The sequence below is a fragment of the Nesoenas mayeri genome (genome assembly GCF_963082525.1).
Source record: "Nesoenas mayeri genome assembly, chromosome: 12".
In the NCBI taxonomy this organism is placed as follows: Eukaryota; Metazoa; Chordata; class Aves; order Columbiformes; family Columbidae; genus Nesoenas; species Nesoenas mayeri.
The window spans coordinates 10,745,286-10,763,838 of NC_137547.1; the positions used below are offsets into that span (position 1 = coordinate 10,745,286).

Consider the following 18,553-nt stretch of genomic DNA (forward strand, 5'->3'; position numbering starts at 1 on the left):
TAATCCTAATTTCAGAGTGACACACCCCAAAACCTGCTGGCAGTACAGACCCAAAAACAAGACAGTAAGCTCACCCCCTCTACAGCCAAGTATGAGAAAAGGGTTATGTTTGATTTCCCATCACCTGTAAAAAAGAGAGGAGAAAGTTCTGGGTTGTTGGAAAAGCAGTGCAGATCTGGAAAAAAAGAGTGTTCAGCACCTATTATTTGCAAGCCAGAGACCCTTTATTTTACGGGAGGAAAGTGCGTCCCTTGTAGGCAAAGGAATGCTGAGGCCCAGCATCCGTGGACCCAACAAACTTCCTTCCCCACTAAGGGAAAGCAAACCCCAGTTTCTAGAGGGACACAGGACATGGAAACTGCTCCTGGGGAATCTGACTGGTATCTCCAGAGCAAGCAACTGTGGTGTGACTACAACGGAAAGAGTTAATAGACATTGAAATTGTTTTATTAAGTAGCTTTGCCAGAATTTACTTATTATTAAACCTCATTAGTCGGAGCCTGTCCTTGTACTCCATGTTCTTACCCAGTTGCTGCCTGCTGAATAGACAGAGGGATGCTGGAGAGATTATTTCTAAGCCCTTCCCCCTTCTCTCTCCCCTCCTCTTCCAGGACCACACTGACAGTCCCAAGGGAAACGAGAGGAGAGACAGGGAGTGGGCAGGATCCACCGGCTCTCAGCACATTTCACTGGGAAGCCCCAGGAGTCCAGAAGAAGAGCTGCCACTCAGGACACTGTCTCCTTTGCAAAGGATCTATTAGTACAACACATTACATGAACACATACAAATATTCTCCACTTCCAGGAAAGGAGAGAAAGAGGGAAGAGGCTGCGATCTCCAGAGTGCAATAGGGATTTTTCATGTAATCGATACCGCAAAATAACCCCAGGTCCGTCAGCTGGACTGTCACTCTGAGGACAGCGAGCAGTTTGCGGCATGAGGAGCTCAGCTGCAGGGAAGCCAGGCACCGGGCAGCTGCCCGTGGCGCGGCGGTGAGTAACTTTGGGGAAGTTTCCGTGCAATTTTTGCAGTTCATTGACTTGGGGTCATAAATGCCTTTGAATCTTTAAATATTACAAACAAAAAAGGGGGGTTGTTCCTGAACAGGGGAAGGAAAGGAGGGCGTCTTTCAATTGCTTTCCCCCCATCCCCAAGCTGATAAAATACTTTTTCTGTTTGTGCAACAAAGTTTTCTCCAAGGTGGGCAAACGTTCCCCATATCTCCTCGGCAATTTGCAGTGATGTAAGACCGGGTTGAGAAGAATAGTCATCTATACAGCACTTTACCTCTTCAGGCATTTTACAAATATCCGCTAGCTAATCCTCGCAGTACCCCCGCGAGGCAGCAAAACAGGCGTGCAGTGAAAGGAATTGCAATTTGAGCATTCAAGTTAAAGCAATTAGGAACCTTGCATCGAGCTGATGGCAGGTAATTGACCACCCGAACTCTAATAACTATTAAGCAGCTTAGTTGCGTTACCATGTATTTAAAGGTTTAAAGAAATAAGAAAGCAAAGCGACAACCATGGGAAAATGCAATGATCTAACAATGAGAGAGATTCTTAGGGAAGAGAGTGATCTGTTCACATGTGGATTTGCAGGCATCTGACCCTTCGCAATAATTGTGAATGAGGCTTTAACTCTCCTCCGTGTCGGTGTGTTGCCAGACAACCAATGAGGCTGCAAAGCAAATCGCATTCACAGGCTGCAGATCTCGGGAAGAAGAACAGAGATGACTTTTAACGTACAAATCAGGCACTCATCATTGTTGTGATTTAGGAAAGTAGTCTGAGACATCTTTTCACTTGCAATAACCTCTACTATGTTTTCTCCTCCTTCCTTTGTCTTTCGGCTGCCAGATAACCCTGCTCTGATGCCATTTCGGATGTCCCAGTGAGAACTCTTAGAGATGCCTATTCTCTCCGGAGGCAGCGACCAAGACTATAGTAATATTAGCTACACTTCTTGTAATTCCTTGAGCCACTTCTTCCCTGTCTCCGTTGAAACCCCTTCTGCCAAAGGGGTCCACTACCAAAGAGCCAGGAGGATTTACCATCCAGATCAAGTCTCTGCAGTCGATCTAAAGACAGAGATCATGATAAACGTTGGAGGCATCAAGTACCTGCTACCTTGGAGTACTTTAGATGAATTTCCCCTGACCAGACTGAGCAAACTTAAGTTTTGCAGCAGCTATGAAGAAATAATTCAGCTGTGTGACGATTATGATGAAGACACCCATGAGTTCTTCTTTGACAGGAACCCCAATGCTTTTGGGATGATTGTCAGCTTTCTAGCAGCAGGGAAGCTGATGCTCTTACGAGACATGTGTGCCTTGTCTTTTCAGGAGGAGCTGAGATACTGGGGCATTGAGGAATCCAACCTGGAGAACTGCTGCTTTCGAAAACTCTTTCAGAAACTGCAGGAGTTGGCCGAGGTACGCAAAGAAGAGGAGCTTCGGAGGAGCAAAGAAGCTACGTGTGTCTTGGACAACAAAACCAAATTTGGACAGTTTATGAACAGTCTCAGAGATATGGTAGAAAATCCCCAGTCGGGACTCCCAGGCAAAGTCTTTGCTTGTCTCTCCATTCTCTTTGTGGCCACCACAGCTATAAGCCTTTGTGTCAGCACAATGCCAGACTTAAGAGCTGAAGAAGACAGGGTAAGTAAGTCCTTTTTAACTGGTCTAACTACAGAATTAAAAGATAGTTGTTTATTTTGCTAGGCATAAATGGTTAATAAGATAAAGATAGAGAAAAGGCACAGGCATGAGGTTCAAAACTGTCACTGGTAATGAAATGGTCTGTAACAGAAAATGCAAGAATGGCTTAAATTACTCCTATCAAAGAGATACTCAAGAATAACGTGAACAAAATATTTTACTATCGTCAGCTAAAATACAGGAAAGAGCTTCTGGGCAGGAAAGATACTGCAGCTCTCTAATGCAGCATTGTTTTTCCTTATGAAGAAGCAGTCTAAGAAGCTGGTCTAAGTCCTATTAACTTGTTCGTACTGAGACTCTCAAATAGTGTGGAGTTTTCTCTTCAACGTGCTCTAGTTATAAACAATCTCTCGTTTGGATGTATCAGCTAGATAAATATTTTCCTCTGGCTTCTTTACTTTTAAATATAACTGGATATCTTCCCTTGTGTTAACAAAGTCAAATCTTTAAAGAGGAAGAAATGGGCATTAATTTTCCCTCCAGAATACTGTTGCATTTCAATAGTTGCATAAGGATTAAAGGATGAGATACAGGGACTATTTCAGAGATATTGATACTTAAAGCAGCGCCTTCAAAAATCATAATTCTATGCTTACAGAATTCTGATTTTGCCTACATATGTATGTATATATTGTAGGTGTAATTCCAAATACCAGCTGAACTGCTAACTGCATTTAAGTCTTTTTCAAGTAAGTCATACACATTCATTCAGGGCAAATAAATCAAACCTGATTCATACACAAAGGATCTTCTCTATAACATCATTGTGAAGATAATAATAAAACAGATGAAATATAATAAAACAGAGGAAATTAACAATGCAAAGTTATTTCAGATGTGGTAATGTCCAAATTTATCAAAAAACCTTCATTAATCTTTTTCATTAATCTCTTTAACGAATCCTCCACTTCATTTGCAAACTGCCCTTCTAAAAGTGTTGAGGATATCCAAGTCAAATAAACTCCCTGCCCCAAGCACTGCTGTAAGATAAGACACTCCTCACAGTATTGCATAGTGATGAATAAAGCCATTTTTAAATTTACAGCCCAGCATGGCATGCACGATACAAAAATCTGTATTTATTTTATTGCTCAAGCAGTAATTCAAAATACCACAGTCATGGTGGGAATATGTTATGATATTTGATGTCTTTTAATAAAACTAAGGGCTGCACAGAAGGCTGAAATTTAAGATAATTCCCTGTTCCATTTAAACCCTTGAATATTAACTTACATTTGCATACGAAGACTATTCCCTTTCAGTACTAAGTCTGATGCTCTTGCAGCCTTCCACAGCTATTACTTTTGGCAGGAAAAACTGTAACGCTGTTCCAATGCTTCTTTCAAGGAAGTGCTTCAAATATAGAACATCCTTCTTACAGCTAGACATAAAAACATTAGAAACTCTGCTCCAGCAAGTGCTTCCTACTAACTTTGTTAATGGAAGTAGCCGGATGCATTTTACCTTAATTTCCCAACCGCTGCAGAAAAAGCTTTTATAAATACTTCTCATGCAAAAGAACAAGGACAAAATGTTTCAGAGCTGAGCTAGATGGAATATGTTGCGTGTTTTAAAAATAATTAACCGTATGTTAGAGGGGGAAGCATGTTGAGGGTTCTAAGTGTATCTGGTAGTTGCTGTTCCTGCATTTCCTATGAAAGACAGCTGACATTACTACTTACAGATTTGCATGTATATCACTGCTTTAAAAGCACACAAATTAGACTGAAACAAGCTCAAAAGTAGGAACGTTTAAAGTGCAGGGGAGAGGATGAGGGATGAACTTGAGCAAAAGACCATATTTGTCCAGATAATGAGAAACAGTGCATAATTTACACTTACAGCACCAGTCTCATGTACTTTGTCACTGTGTCCCAGAAGCACAGAATCAAATATTGAAAGTCCTATTATCTGCAACATTTAAAATTATGCCAGAGAAAACATGGGGGAATGTGCAAGACAAAATACTCATGCCTTCTGGAAAAGCATAGAATATGAACCACTAGTTCTTCCATCCCTAAATCCTTAGCCTGCGACACCCAAGATTTTCTTACTGGGATGTCAAAAGAACATTTTAGCTAGAGCTAGACAAACAACTTTGAGAACTTAATTGACTAATAACACCACTTTTTGGTTGTGGCTGAGTCATACCCAGGCAAACTGCAACTCTACGTTGACTTGTAACTCAAAATAGTTCCCTGGCTGACCTAAGAAAGTGAGGGGGCCATATTTACCAGCAGCCTGGGACAGACATGCAGAATCTGAAATTTTGGCTCTTCAGGCTGAACATAAAGATAACACAACATCTGCTTGCTCAGTGACAGAAAACAGGCAAATTCCTTCAATAAAGTTTCTGAACAACTTGTAATTCCACAGCTGCATTCAAAGTTGCCCTATCCTGAAGGTTATTAATTTCTGAGTTAAAGCTTGGCAAAATCTCTATGTGCAAATGTGCTTACAAGTACTGCAAGGATCTGTTTTCCAATGTCATTAACACTGGGAATTGAATTTATCCATTCTGAAATACAAATAAAAAAGGCTTTACCTCTGCTGCATATGTACCACTCTAGGGTCCATTTTCTCATCATCACAGCCACATTAAGAGATTGAGAACTGGCTGAACTCCAGCTAAAGGAAAAGGATCAGTGGAAAAAAAAAATAAAATAATAATAATACAAGGTGACTTCCACTTCACTCAGAAGCTTGGCTGTTCGCACCCTGCAGGCATGTGAAATCGCTTGTCCTTTTAGCAGCTGCTAAGCCGGGTCTGTTTAGAAGGGAGAAAAGCTGCCTGAGCAGGCAGAAGAGCAACCAGGAGTCCTCCCCATCTGAGGGAAAGCCAGAGCTCCAGTCTCGGAGAGGGATGGCGAGGAGCCAAGGCAGGAGCATCCGCGTCAGGGATGCCCGGTCACCCTGGCAACCAGAGGGGAGGGAAAGAGCATCTCTCTGGGCACCAGAAAAAGGAGGAGAGGGTTAGCTTAAAGATACGAATACAGCTGAAACTAAAATAAAGAGTGAGCACAAGTCTTATTAGGAGTGGTTAAGGGAACTGGGGCTGTTCAGCCTGGAGAACAGGAGGCTGAGGAGAGACCTTCTTGCTGTCTACAACTGCCTGAAAGGAGGTTGGACTATGGAGGGTGTTGGTCTTCTCTCCCAAATAGCAAGTGATAAGACAAGAGGAAATGGCCTCAAGTTGCATCAGGGGAGGTTTAGATTGGATAGTAGGAAAAAATTCTTCCCAGAAAGGGCTGTCCGGCATTGAAACAGGCTGCCCAGGGCAGTGGTGTGGTCACCATCCCTGGAGGGGTTTAAAAGGCATTTAGAAGAGGTTCTTAGGGACATGGGTTAGTGCCAGAGTTCAGTTATGGTTGGACTCAATGATCCTGAGGGTCTCTTCCAACCAAAATGATTCTATGAGTCTATAATTGATACCATTAACACACCCTAGAATACATCAAATGACATTTAGGAACCTTCTCATTAGAAGTATAAAAGAAAAACACATATAGATGGGCAAACAATTCTGTAACTACCATATCACATAAGCACCTGCCACGAGTCCCAACCCAGAGGGAACAGCCACAGGCCAAAAGATCAGGAAAACTCTGAAGCAGTAAATGTGCAGCTCTAGTGATCTCAAGTTTAAGCCTGACCACGAAACAGGCACATGAAAGGACTTCTCATACATGATGCTACAGAAGGAGGACTCATTAGTAACAAGTTACATTACTTGGGCATGTAACAACTGCAATGTCACATCCTCCAATGGCAATATATCTTTATCTAGAATATTCGCATCTGTTCTTCATGGAGATCAAATTGTCTTCAGTAAGGAAGCAAAGTGTCACCAAAATGTAGTAATCAAGGCACATGTGCACGTAGAGAGAAAAAAAAGAGGCATATTTAGTGGTGAGGAACTCTGTTTACTATTGATCTGAACAGATACCTGAGAAAACTACAAATTTGAATCAGAGACCATGCATAGAGGATAACAAAGCTGAAGTGACAAAATCTACCAGTATTTCCCTCAAACAAAGGAACTAAAATCACCCCACTATAAACATGGCAAAAGTTCCAGCAAAACCCCCTGAAAGTCCCAGTCTCACATAAGAGATCAGGATCCAAGAGGTGTAATTGAAGTAGTCACTGCTCAGCACATGTAACCCAAAGGAAAAAACATAATTACACCAGAAAACTATGGAATAAAACCACCAGGGGAGAGCTTGGACAGGAAGAATGCTTTGAAGCCCCCTTGGGATTGTCTTTATAGAAAGACTAGAATTTTCCCTAAAATCAGCATCCTCTAGAGAAATGACTCAGCAGAAAAGATAACTCAAGGTCTTCAGGAAAACAAGCAAATTAAGGTTGTGGGAAAGAGAAGAAAAAGAAACCCCAACCATTTCTATTCCCTGCCCCTCAGCACTAGTAACAATTAAATCACTTTCTCCAGTGTCAATGGCTCCTACCAAAGCATGTCAGTGAGTTTAGGAAAGAAGGAAATGTCTATCCTCTGTTCTCCTCTCTGATGATCAGTGAACAGTCAGACCTTGTTACTATTAATTTTATTTGCCCTTAACTGACCTTGAGGAGCAATTGCTCTGTGTATTTTGTATAACCTAATGAAATATAACCGACACAACCTGCAACCAGTATTGTCAGATCTACCCACTTTATCTTGAAATGTAGAATATTCGTTTATTTAGAGCTCCCATTCCGGGGGTCATTTGATTATGTTAAAATCTAATTCCCTTTGAAAGAGTAAGTTTTTAATCTCTGGTTGCACTGAGAATCTGGAAAACATGAATGCATGAAAATAACTCAGTACCTACTATATAGAATGAAAAAAAAAAAATAAAATAAAGGCTCTACACCACTATTCTGGAAGCTCTGACTTAATGTTTTCCGATGTTCGAAGTTGCTGATGTTGTCTGTATGACACTAAGACCAGCCTGTTTGCTTGTACACTGGACAAAAACACTGAGGAACAAATTTTCTTTAAAAGTGGTGTAATTTTACTTTATGGGGAAAAAAAACCCAACAATTTATTGGTCTTAGGGTGAAGAGAAAGAAAATCAAACAAGATATTTGTTTCATCAGGGTGACCACTGCCACAGCTAAGTATGTTAATTACAAAAAATCACATTGATCTGTATCTAACCAGTTCAGTATGTGAAGATACTCTTGCAAGAGGTGTATCTTTAGTATTCAAGCTATTAAATGTGTTACAAAATATACAAACAGAAAGCTCCAACCCTGCCCATAACCTGCAGATGACATTCAGTATCTCTGGTTCACTTATGAAAGTGAAACCCAAAGAAATTGGGAGAAAATTATAATCCTTAGGTAGAGTGGCACTGAGAAGTGTGTAAACCTAGCTCTGCTGCAAAGATAAAACTCTTCGGCAAAGTTTAATTTGGCCAACCATTAGACACAATCACCTTTAGTAAATTGAATATGACAGATTTTGGCAGATACTGCTGCTGGTCCATTTTTATAGCTTTTAAATAAGGGGGTCAAAATATCGATCAGAAAAGAATTTTCTAGTTGACTAGCCAGGGCAAAATGATTCCTGCTGAAAAATGCCTTTTTCAATGACTAGTACAGGGTACTACTAATGAAGCAGGGCAGTATTCCAAATATACCTGAAAATCAGGGGCATTTCAAAGGAACTTCAAACTTACCTTCTAACACCAGCCTACACCACACAAAGCCCAGCCCAGAACAACTTGCTCTATTGCAAAGGGATTAATGAAATCCTGACTTCAGAAATGCTTCTAATGCTCATTTAAAAGTGTAAGACTATAAAGGCCTATGCGTACATGGCTAGCTATAAATATATCAGTATATATATATGACTTGAAATTACTCGGAACAAAATAAAGCTGGATGTGCTTTGGTTTTACTGCATCTGCTCAGTACATTTCTCTGGATTCTTATCAGAACACTTACTGCAGACACTCAATCTCCTAAATTACCCACCCATCTCCTACAATTCTGATTTCTTCAACCTGGTTTGATCAGCAATGGAAGTATTGCAGCACTTTAAAGCAGGAAAATGTGCTTCACTGATGCACCAAAAATCTCCCAGTCTACTAGGTGTACCTGGCACAGTAGAATCCAGCTAACTTACTCATGTTGGGGATTGAGTTAGTTACATTAAGAACAATTAAAGAAATATATAAGAAGCTGTGAAAAAAACAAATTAGAATATTCAAGCCTGGTGCTTTGATATATACATAGAACTTATAGCTTTACAGGATCCACCCTTTCATAAGGCTTGCATATCTGTTAATTAGCATCAAAAACTTTGACCTTGACATTGCAGCATTACAGTAGGACTCTGATTTCAGAGTTCCACATAATTAGTAACTGTTTGCCAAGCACCCGCAAACAGAATTGCACATTTCAGCATTAAATCTAATATGTACAACGTTGGTGATGTTCACATTTCCAAAGAGGGGCATGGAGGGGGGTAAAAGTTGCTGAACCTCCATGTCTCAGCTCACCCTCGCTGCCACAGAAAGTTTTCTTTAGAAAGTCTGGACACTCCAGTGAGTAAATGGACCCTGCATGGTTTTCCAAAGCTGGCTCTGTCAGTACAAGGTCCAGTGTTCAGAAAGCACAATTAAACATTATTAGTTTGCCTTATGTTCATCCAGTTTTGGCCAGCTCCCAAGAGCTGTAAGTCTCCGGGCTTTGCACGCTATCCTGGGGGGACACCCGGCTGCTCTCCCTGCCCTGCTACAGGCAAACCACCACGATTCCGTGTGCCAGCCCGTGTGCTCTTCGCTGGGAACTACGCTTGCTTTTCCCTTCTGCTGCTTGCAAGTTTGTAATACTTACAACGGGAAAAAATCCTGTTCACTTTCCCTGCTTGACTCATCTCAAGGGGTTTAGCAGAGATGATAACTTAGTAAATGCCTTCTCTGGGAAGATGGTTATTTGCCCTGATGGGGGTATGCTGTCTTTGGGAAACGCTATTTGAAATCAATGCATCCTCCAAATTCATACCAATAATGCAACAAGTATTAAAAATAATCACCCAAATTCGTATGTGATCTAGAAATTTCTCTTTGAATACAATGGAAATAGTTGAAGGGTCTTCAGTCTACTGCTGCAGCCTAATTCCCAGCCCAGTGTTTTAATTTCGAGCAAATCTAATTGCTAATTTCATCGTAGCATCAGGGCTATGAACTGCATATGTTGTGTTTATTCCCACAGTACCAGCACCTCCTATTAGCACTATTATTTTCCCTTATAACAGATTCAATCTTACTCAGGACCCCACTGCACATCCTGTACTACACTAGTACAATAACAAATAACTTCTGCTCCGAAGAACTTACAGTGCAGTGAGGAAAAAAGCAGAGAAGAAACAGTAACAGTGCAAATAATCTGACCAGCAACAAAACCAAAAATTGAAAGTCATACTCCTATATCTCAGATAAATACCTTGTCATTTTGGCTATATTGTTCTTCACAGTTACAAAATGAAGTCTGTTAAATTTCTTATTAGAAAAACAAGAATTATCTGATACTTTCACATTTTTCTCCTAACACAAACACTCTGGGGTCACCAATTGGTTTAAATCAAATTCAGGTTCTTCAGACTGATTCTCATGGTGTCTGCAGAATAAGGACCCAAGCTCAAAAGTTAATTGAAATATTCTACTTTAGTTACACTCCTGGGCCAGAGGAGACAATTATGCATTGGATACAGAGATAATAATTTCCTTCTATGTTCTTTCTAATGTCCACATTAATATAATCCCAATATTAGGTTCATCTCCTCAAATGTACTAGTTGTAGCAACTGGTTTCATAAGTCCAGGCTTCTTTCCCATAAAGCAAAGCGGGTGAGAAATCATTGTGTGATCAGAATATGCAGCACTCTCTTAACTGGCTCATCATTCTGTAAATCAGGTTACAGTCCCTTTCTCAGCATGTTGTAAACCTTTTGATTTTTTTTTTTTTTTGCATCAGTCTATAACCACAAATCCAAGTACTGAAGTGATCCATAACAGAGTTTAAGTTCTCCTTCTCCATCACCTGATTCAGCAGTGTGGTTTAATTATTCAGCTAATCACAGCAATGCAGTCACAGTGATTCAGCAGGACCTGCAGCACTGCAGCGGGTCCAGGTGCGCAGGGAACACAGATGGGCACAATGCTCCCCAACCCCACCATCATTTTTCAGCCAAAAGGGATTTTTTTCACCCTGCAGCTGCTTGTTTTCTGCTGTGTACTGAGATAAGAACAGCTGGGAGCTGATCAGGTATCTCAGTTCCCTACACTGAGGTTTTAGAATCATAGAATCATTCAGTTTGGAAAAGACCCTCAAGATAATCGAGCCTTGGTTTGCTCCTGCCTAACCAGTCTCTAGACTTGTAGCCTCACCCTGCAGACCCACAGCCTTGGATTTTGTTTTTTCACTATTGCATTAGCTAGTTGTTTGGGTTTGTTTTTTTTTTTTTATTCAGCAGAATTGCCCAGGGAGAAGCTGTAGACCAGGATGTACAACCTTGAGAAGGGCAAAAGGCTGGAAAACAGCACCCTGCCCATCAAATGTCAGCCTTGGGCTTAGAGAGGAAAATCCCTGCGAGTTTTGCTGCTAAATCCCCCACGCAGAGGGCTGAATGTATTTTTCTCTCTGAGTGGGCCAAGAGGCCAGACTGTGAGAAGAGCCATCGTGCTGGGATAAGCCTTTGCACTAAGCACTGGATGGCACGGGCAGGCAGGAGGCAGGTCCAGAGCCGCAGTTCAGACCAGTCCCATCTGCTGCCACTCCAGTGGCCACTGGCCCATGGCCACAAACCAGTGCGAAGCAGAGGGAAGAATCTGAGCATTAACCACCTGCACATGAACATTTCAAAACAAATCTGGACCTGCCAGGATAGGTCTGGCAGATGTGAATTGTGACTTTTCAACCACCACAAAGCCAGGCACATTTCTGATGTGAGAGATGATGTTTTAGCAGCCCAACCTTTGAGACATCAATATAGGTGACTGAACACCAGAACAGCCTTTACTCAGAAGCAATCACTACTGCAATGAGGGTGAATCTAGCTGGGAAGAGGTTTCAGATTCTCTGTCCATCGCTCATTTGTTTTATGATGATGAGCCAGCTGGTTTCCCTAAATGAATCCTGGGAATAACAGTGTTTGCACACAGTGGTTCAATTGTGACTTCCAGCTGGGTTCAAGGACTTTTATCAACTTGACTTCATAAATACTACTAATTGGTGTTCTCCCACGTATGCTGTATAAGCAACATATATATGAATTGCTGATGTGTATGTTGATTTCCACACTCTAAAGCTTTGAAAATATTGATCTCTGTAGCAACGACATGATTCTGAAATAATCCATCTAGCAATACTTATTAGCAAAGTTTTCTACAAGCATTGGTGCAACTGTCACTATTTAACTAGAAAAGAGATTATTCAACACCAGAAATGCTTAAAATCACTACATCATCAAGAACAGTGTTAACTTGCAGGCACAGAAAGGAGATAATGAGAAATGCTGCAGGTTTGCCTGACTTGCATCTCAGACTCAACACTATTTATAGATTAGGTAAAATCCCAAATTAGAGTCAGTCACAGCAAGGGCAGAACATTGGTACCTGAAACCCTTCCTATCAATGTACAACGCAGCCCACAGCTGCCAACAGGCCCAACTCAGCTTCAAATGCTCAGAATCCTCAAACAGTTTTATAAGAGGATCGTACCAACCTGTGTAATGTGCAAAATAAGTTACCACTATTTTCTGTTTGCTCCAGCTTTAATGAAAAAACAGCTTACAATCAACTAAGGGGTAAAAATCCACTGCAAAACATAGTGGGGTAAATCTTTGGCAATAGCTAATGAATTAGCAGACCAATTAATGACTCAAAATAACTTTTCCACACTATATTTTAATTATGAAGTGTCTTTGAGTATAACCAAGTGGGACACAAATAGTCAACACTGAGCAGATCCTGAAGGCATAATAATAGTTCCTTGGTGTTCTTATCCAGTTATCTATAAATAATACATTTTTCCCTTGTCTAGAAAATGTAACAAAGTGGGTTCCATCTGAAAACCTGGGTGGATGGACAAGATAAATATTCCACAGGGGAAATTCTGATTCAGTTTCCCTGGGCATTGCTGCAATTATTGATGCATGTAAAGATATTATTTTCACTAGATGAGATTTATATCACTTGTAAGATAGGTTAGTATAGCATAACTCCAAGATCTGGTTTTGTTTATTACCCTAGATGTCATTATATCTTAACTAATGCTTCCTGGTAAACTAAGAGGGCGCTTTGCCAGGAAATGTATCTTATTTATTTATCTTGTGAGTGGCACATACCTCAAGTTAATTTCGCTTGAATTCACACTCAGTGAACACATTACTCTTCCGTAAACTCACCTGTGCAATGGAGGTCTGAGATTTTGCCATCACATATTACCCTGGAAATGCTGAATTCCTGAACCTCAGGTCGTTTTGAACAACATTACTCCATGAAAGCTGCAGTAACGCTTACCAGAGTCACACAATTTCTTACTACTAGAAATATTAATATTACATTCTAAGCATCATCGCTACATAGACCAAACTTGATTAATTTTTAAAAGGTGTACAACAAAAAAAAAAAGCTTTTTTTTTTTTAATTCTTGGTCATAAACAGGATATAAATTTGACTACATATCTTACAGCTTACACACACTTTAAAACTGCAGCCTCGGTCCCTTCTGTTTCAAAAACAAAAAGGGCCAGAGAAAAGCATCGAGGATGGAACAACTTCACACAAGGAGTAGGGCAGGTAGAATTCCCCAGGAAGGGAACAAACTGCAACAGTGGCTGTAACAGGTGTCTCCAAAATCCCAAATGGCAGGAAATGAGCAAATAGAGAACCCAGAAAACAAGCCATTGACTTATATAGCACAGAAGGCAATGAGGAAAAGGGAGCATGAATTGCCTGTTACCTGTGGCGGTACAGAAGTTTGAAACTGCCACTTTGCTTCTTTGAGGTGCTTTATAAATTTAAGAAATCACTCTATTTCAAGCATCAGGTTCACCATGTATCTTTGTACATAAAAAATATTGTGTCCTTCATTGCTGAGCCAAATGCTCTTTTTCATACGCAAGATCAATACCAGGCACTCATTTTATTACATTTATATCATACATGGTAGAATTTCAGCTAGAGACAAGTTCTGTAAATCGTGATAAATTCTTGCATTGTTCAAAAGTAATTTTGCAGGATGGGATGAATAAAGTATAAAGAGTTAGATACTCCCTCATCACTGGCTTTGTGATAACTGCTCTCCTGTCAGAGTCAACGATAGTTAAAGTCCCAAATGACACTACAGTAGTGGAAAACATGCCAGAGGGTTTTGCTGAAAGAGTCCACCCAAAATATACTGTGGTCACTTACAAATAAAACCTCACCTTCCCATCATGTTAACAATCAACACCATAGTTGGAACTTTTATAGGTCCTATTAACACCATGGTGGTACTTTGGGTGCAAAAATGCAGTCAAAAGGAGAAAGAAATCAGTGACAAATTTTGCTAAGAGATCAAAAAAAAAACAAAAACAAAAACAAAAACCCTCAGAATTCTACTCTAAATACAAAGTAAAGAGAAAGTTTTGTGGTTTGTTTTGCTTTGGCAGTCATTGATCACTAGAATTTCCAAATGTATTTGTTTTGTTCAGAAAGAGGGAGTATATAAGAGCCCCTGTAGCACAGCAACCCCTTCATTGTCCGTTTATGAAAACAAACAACAAATTCAAATGAAAACAAAACACTAACCCAAAAACCCCACAAACATTTCATGGATCAAAATATTTGGCCCATAATTTGACAGGTCACCGACAGTAACTAGCATCTAATGGGAATTTGGTGACAACAGGAAATTTGAAAACTACCACTGACAGAGGCACCCGTAGTTTGGTAAGAACACAGCATTTGAAGTCAGTGCATTATTCTGCCTGCTCTTTGGACAACGGTTGTAAGCGAAACAAAGCACTCCGAGGCGTAAAAATCATCAAAATTACTGGGAGAAACAGAAATTTGCTTTGGTACTTAATATTTCCTCTTTTTCCCTTTTATTGCAACATTGCTGCTTTTGAACAGGATGTTCAAAAGGATCAAGAATCTTCAGAAAGCCTGACATTAGAGATGGATATTCTACATGAACAGTGTCACATATATTACATAATATATACAAATATTCCTATAAAACATCCACATACAAACTCTCAGGCTGAAATCTATCTCCCAGTGTGAAATCAACGAGCATACTCTCATTGAATCCCAGGGTCTTACACCCTCTTGCCAGAAAGCAGCAGACAGGCAGAGGAAGAGACTTGGGAAGTTTCTGGCAGATGTTGCATATGAATGGACTAAATCCCAGCACATCTGTAGGATGAAATGGAGTTGAAACTTTTGTTTGCTGCAGTGGAAAAAGGGACTGTGGTTTGAATCATAGGCAAACATTTCAAAAATGTCTTTTCAAAGTACATAAAAAGACAAAGAGTGTTAACAGGGGAGAGCTCACAGTCCTCTACTTCCACAACTATGCTCTAAGGAAAAATAAAACGCAGAGTAACATTCCTGAAAAGTTTGATTTGAAAGATGCTCTTCTGAAAAAAAGGAATATGCATTTAGGAAGCTGACCACATAAATCACTTTCTCTGAATATTTGTATAGACACACCTTTCTATGGGGAAAGCTGAAGCAACCAAGGATGCAGAGAAGAATAAAACCTCGCAACCAGTCCCTACGATGCTTTACCTTGAAAAAACAGAAAGCCGGACTTATTTAGGACTTGCAGGCTGCATGCCAAGAGTATACACAGAGACAAGTTTCTTTAATTTAGACTGGAGGAAGCAACACAATAAAACCAAGCAGGTAGATATTTAAGTTAATTCAGATATTTCACATGCTCATTACTGTCTATACATCATTGAAATGTGGATGCTGTACAACTACCTGCTAGCTGGGATTTCTACATTTCTGGTAGAAGTGACTCAGGCAGATAGATCTTCTCCTTCCTTATTGTTTCTGGATGCTGGTTCACAGACTGTTCTTTTATTTAATTCTCTTTTCTCTTTTTGTTTTGTGTCAGGGCGAGTGTTCACAGAAGTGCTATTACATCTTCGTCATAGAGACCATCTGTGTGGCTTGGTTTTCCCTGGAGTTCTGCCTCCGATTCATCCAGGCAAGAAACAAGTGTCAGTTCTTCAAAGGACCCCTAAATATCATTGACTTCTTGGCTATTTCACCCTATTACATTTCCCTCATCTTCTCAGAGGATGACCCCAACGAGGAGGACGACAGGCCAAGCAGCAACACGTATTTGGAGAAGGTTGGTTTGGTGCTACGGGTTTTACGTGCCTTGAGGATCTTGTACGTCATGCGCCTTGCCCGACACTCCTTGGGCTTGCAGACTTTGGGCCTCACAGTTCGGAAATGCACGCGGGAGTTTGGCCTGCTTTTACTCTTCCTGTGCGTGGCCGTCACTCTGTTTTCTCCTTTGGTCTATCTCGCCGAGAACGAGTCTGGGAAGGTGCTTGAATTCACAAGCATCCCCGCATCTTACTGGTGGGCTATCATTTCAATGACCACTGTGGGGTACGGAGATATGGTACCACGGAGCGTCCCAGGCCAGATGGTGGCTCTCAGCAGCATCCTCAGTGGGATTCTCATCATGTCTTTTCCTGCGACATCGATATTCCACACTTTCTCCCATTCCTACTCAGAGCTGAGAAAAGAACACGAACGATTGCAGTCTCGGCTAAACAGAGTAAAAAATGCCAATCACTCTGGTGAAAGCGATACCTTCAACGAGACGGATAGCTTGATCCTGGAGGATCAAGCATCACCAATCAAATACATTTACACAGGGAAGTGAGCCTGGCTGTAGAACTTCCCAAGAGCAGGAATAGAAATATAGACGTACAGATGTCAACATAACACACAAAGTAAAGCAACAACATAAGTTAGGACATTATTTTTCTCTGCCACCATAGGTATAATAAGCAGTCAAGCCAACACAGCCAGCTCCAACACATTGTCATGGAGCTGGAGGTTTTGAGAATGTCAAAAGGCAGAGTTTATTCAATAATAAATATTCATTCTTCTCTATGACTAATAAGAATAAACTTTGTCTCTGCCAGACATGTATCTTGCTGAATACCTAATACTGAACAAGTAACAAAGAAAACAGCTTCTGTTGGCACAAATACACTTGTAATTTTATTTGCCTTTGATTTTCCAATGTTCTTGCAATTAACATCTTGAATCAAGCAGTAGAATGGATTTTTTCAGGGCTACGCACCAGTGCTGGTTATACAATGCTCATCCACCAGGCACACCGAAGAAGCCTCGATGCAAATCCGCATTCTGTATCTAAAGCCACTGATAAGCTTAAAATAAAAGCACTGTATGTGAAAGCTTTCAAAATTTGCCTGTAGCCAGATGATCAATCTATAAATAACAAATTGCACTGCTATTGTATAAAATATGTAGTGTTTGCAAGAGAATTTGCTTGAAATGCAGTTGCAGTCTGCAAACTGTAAACATTTCATACTAGACAGCAAAAGTTTTCAAACTTTTTTCATATACTTATTTAAAAAAATAAGAAATAATTAAAAAAGCTTATTGACCATATTAAAAAGAGTTGTGTTGTTTATTTTACTGAATGGTGATGGTTTCTCTGAAAGATAAAATTACAGAGTTATTGAAAAAAAGATGACCGCTCAGAAGTATCCAAATGTACAAATAGTAAAGAATGAGGTGAATGATTGCCAGAGATGCAGTAAGAGTGATCTCCTAATACAAATGGAAGATGTCTCTTTTGGGTGTTCAGGTATGTCCAGAAGAAAGCAACAGGACTACACAGAAGTCAACTATGCTACTTCATGTCATAGTTGAAATGATCTCTCACAATTTGACCTTCTGGATGCGGTGACTGTGGTTGGTGAAAACTGATCCCAAGACACAAAGGGTCTGTGCAAACACCTGCGTGTTTAGAGCCCGGGGCAGCTCACAGGTCCTCAGGTTCTCAGTCACCTCATTGACACCCACAGAACTTCATCACGTAGAATGCTGGGCATGTATTTAAGTACTGAATCAAGGCTTAAATAATTTTTAATCAGATTTGCAGCTTTCAGCAATGCATTTCTGAAATCCTACCAAGGTCTCTGTGACCTTGTGATGGAACAAAACCCAGCGCAGTGATCATTCAGTTCCAGTTTGCAGCAGGCACTATTCTTGTACAGTGGGGTGCAGGTTGGAGCCCAGGGGACACTTCCAGGTGTTGGGACCCATCTCCAATGTGGACAGACACACACCATCACCTCCAGAGTTATGCAACTTCATGCAGGCATTTGGGAATTTTGGTTTTCAGACAATGTCCTCACTGCGCTGCACAGCTCAAGTACAGAAAAGCACAGTTGTTGGCACAATTTAGATGACGTGACTCAAATTAATCTCTTGGATTTATCTTGCTATTGACCCTATGATTTAAACTAGAGAAACTTCAGCAGATTACAGATGGGATGTTCCAACACAACCAGAGCAAGTTGATGCTAGATGACAGGCATTTATATTTGCCACATAAAAGGTGGCATTTCTGCTGGCTTATGCACAGGTCCCTCTAATTTTATGTATTTATTTTTCAGTTAGCATTTATTTTTGCAAGCAATTCTCTACAGTAGGGCTACTTAGATGGTGAACCAGACAAAATCCAACTCCAATCTAGACTATGACCCAGACCCCGCCAGGGTGCTATACATGGCAATGCCACCTACATTTCTCTGAGAGACTCCATATTTATTTA

General features: G+C 40.5%; 1 protein-coding gene across 1 annotated transcript; it reads left to right on the forward strand.

The window, feature by feature from the left end:
- Window positions 1-1,910: 1,910 nt before the first annotated feature.
- KCNG4 (potassium voltage-gated channel modifier subfamily G member 4) lies at window positions 1,911-16,624 on the forward strand (the record flags this gene model as incomplete). Its single annotated transcript, XM_080351999.1, has 2 exons — window positions 1,911-2,660; window positions 15,839-16,624. The coding sequence occupies 2 exons, from the start codon at window positions 1,911-1,913 to the stop codon at window positions 16,622-16,624; spliced, it is 1,536 nt and encodes a 511-aa protein (XP_080208125.1).
- Window positions 16,625-18,553: the final 1,929 nt, after the last annotated feature.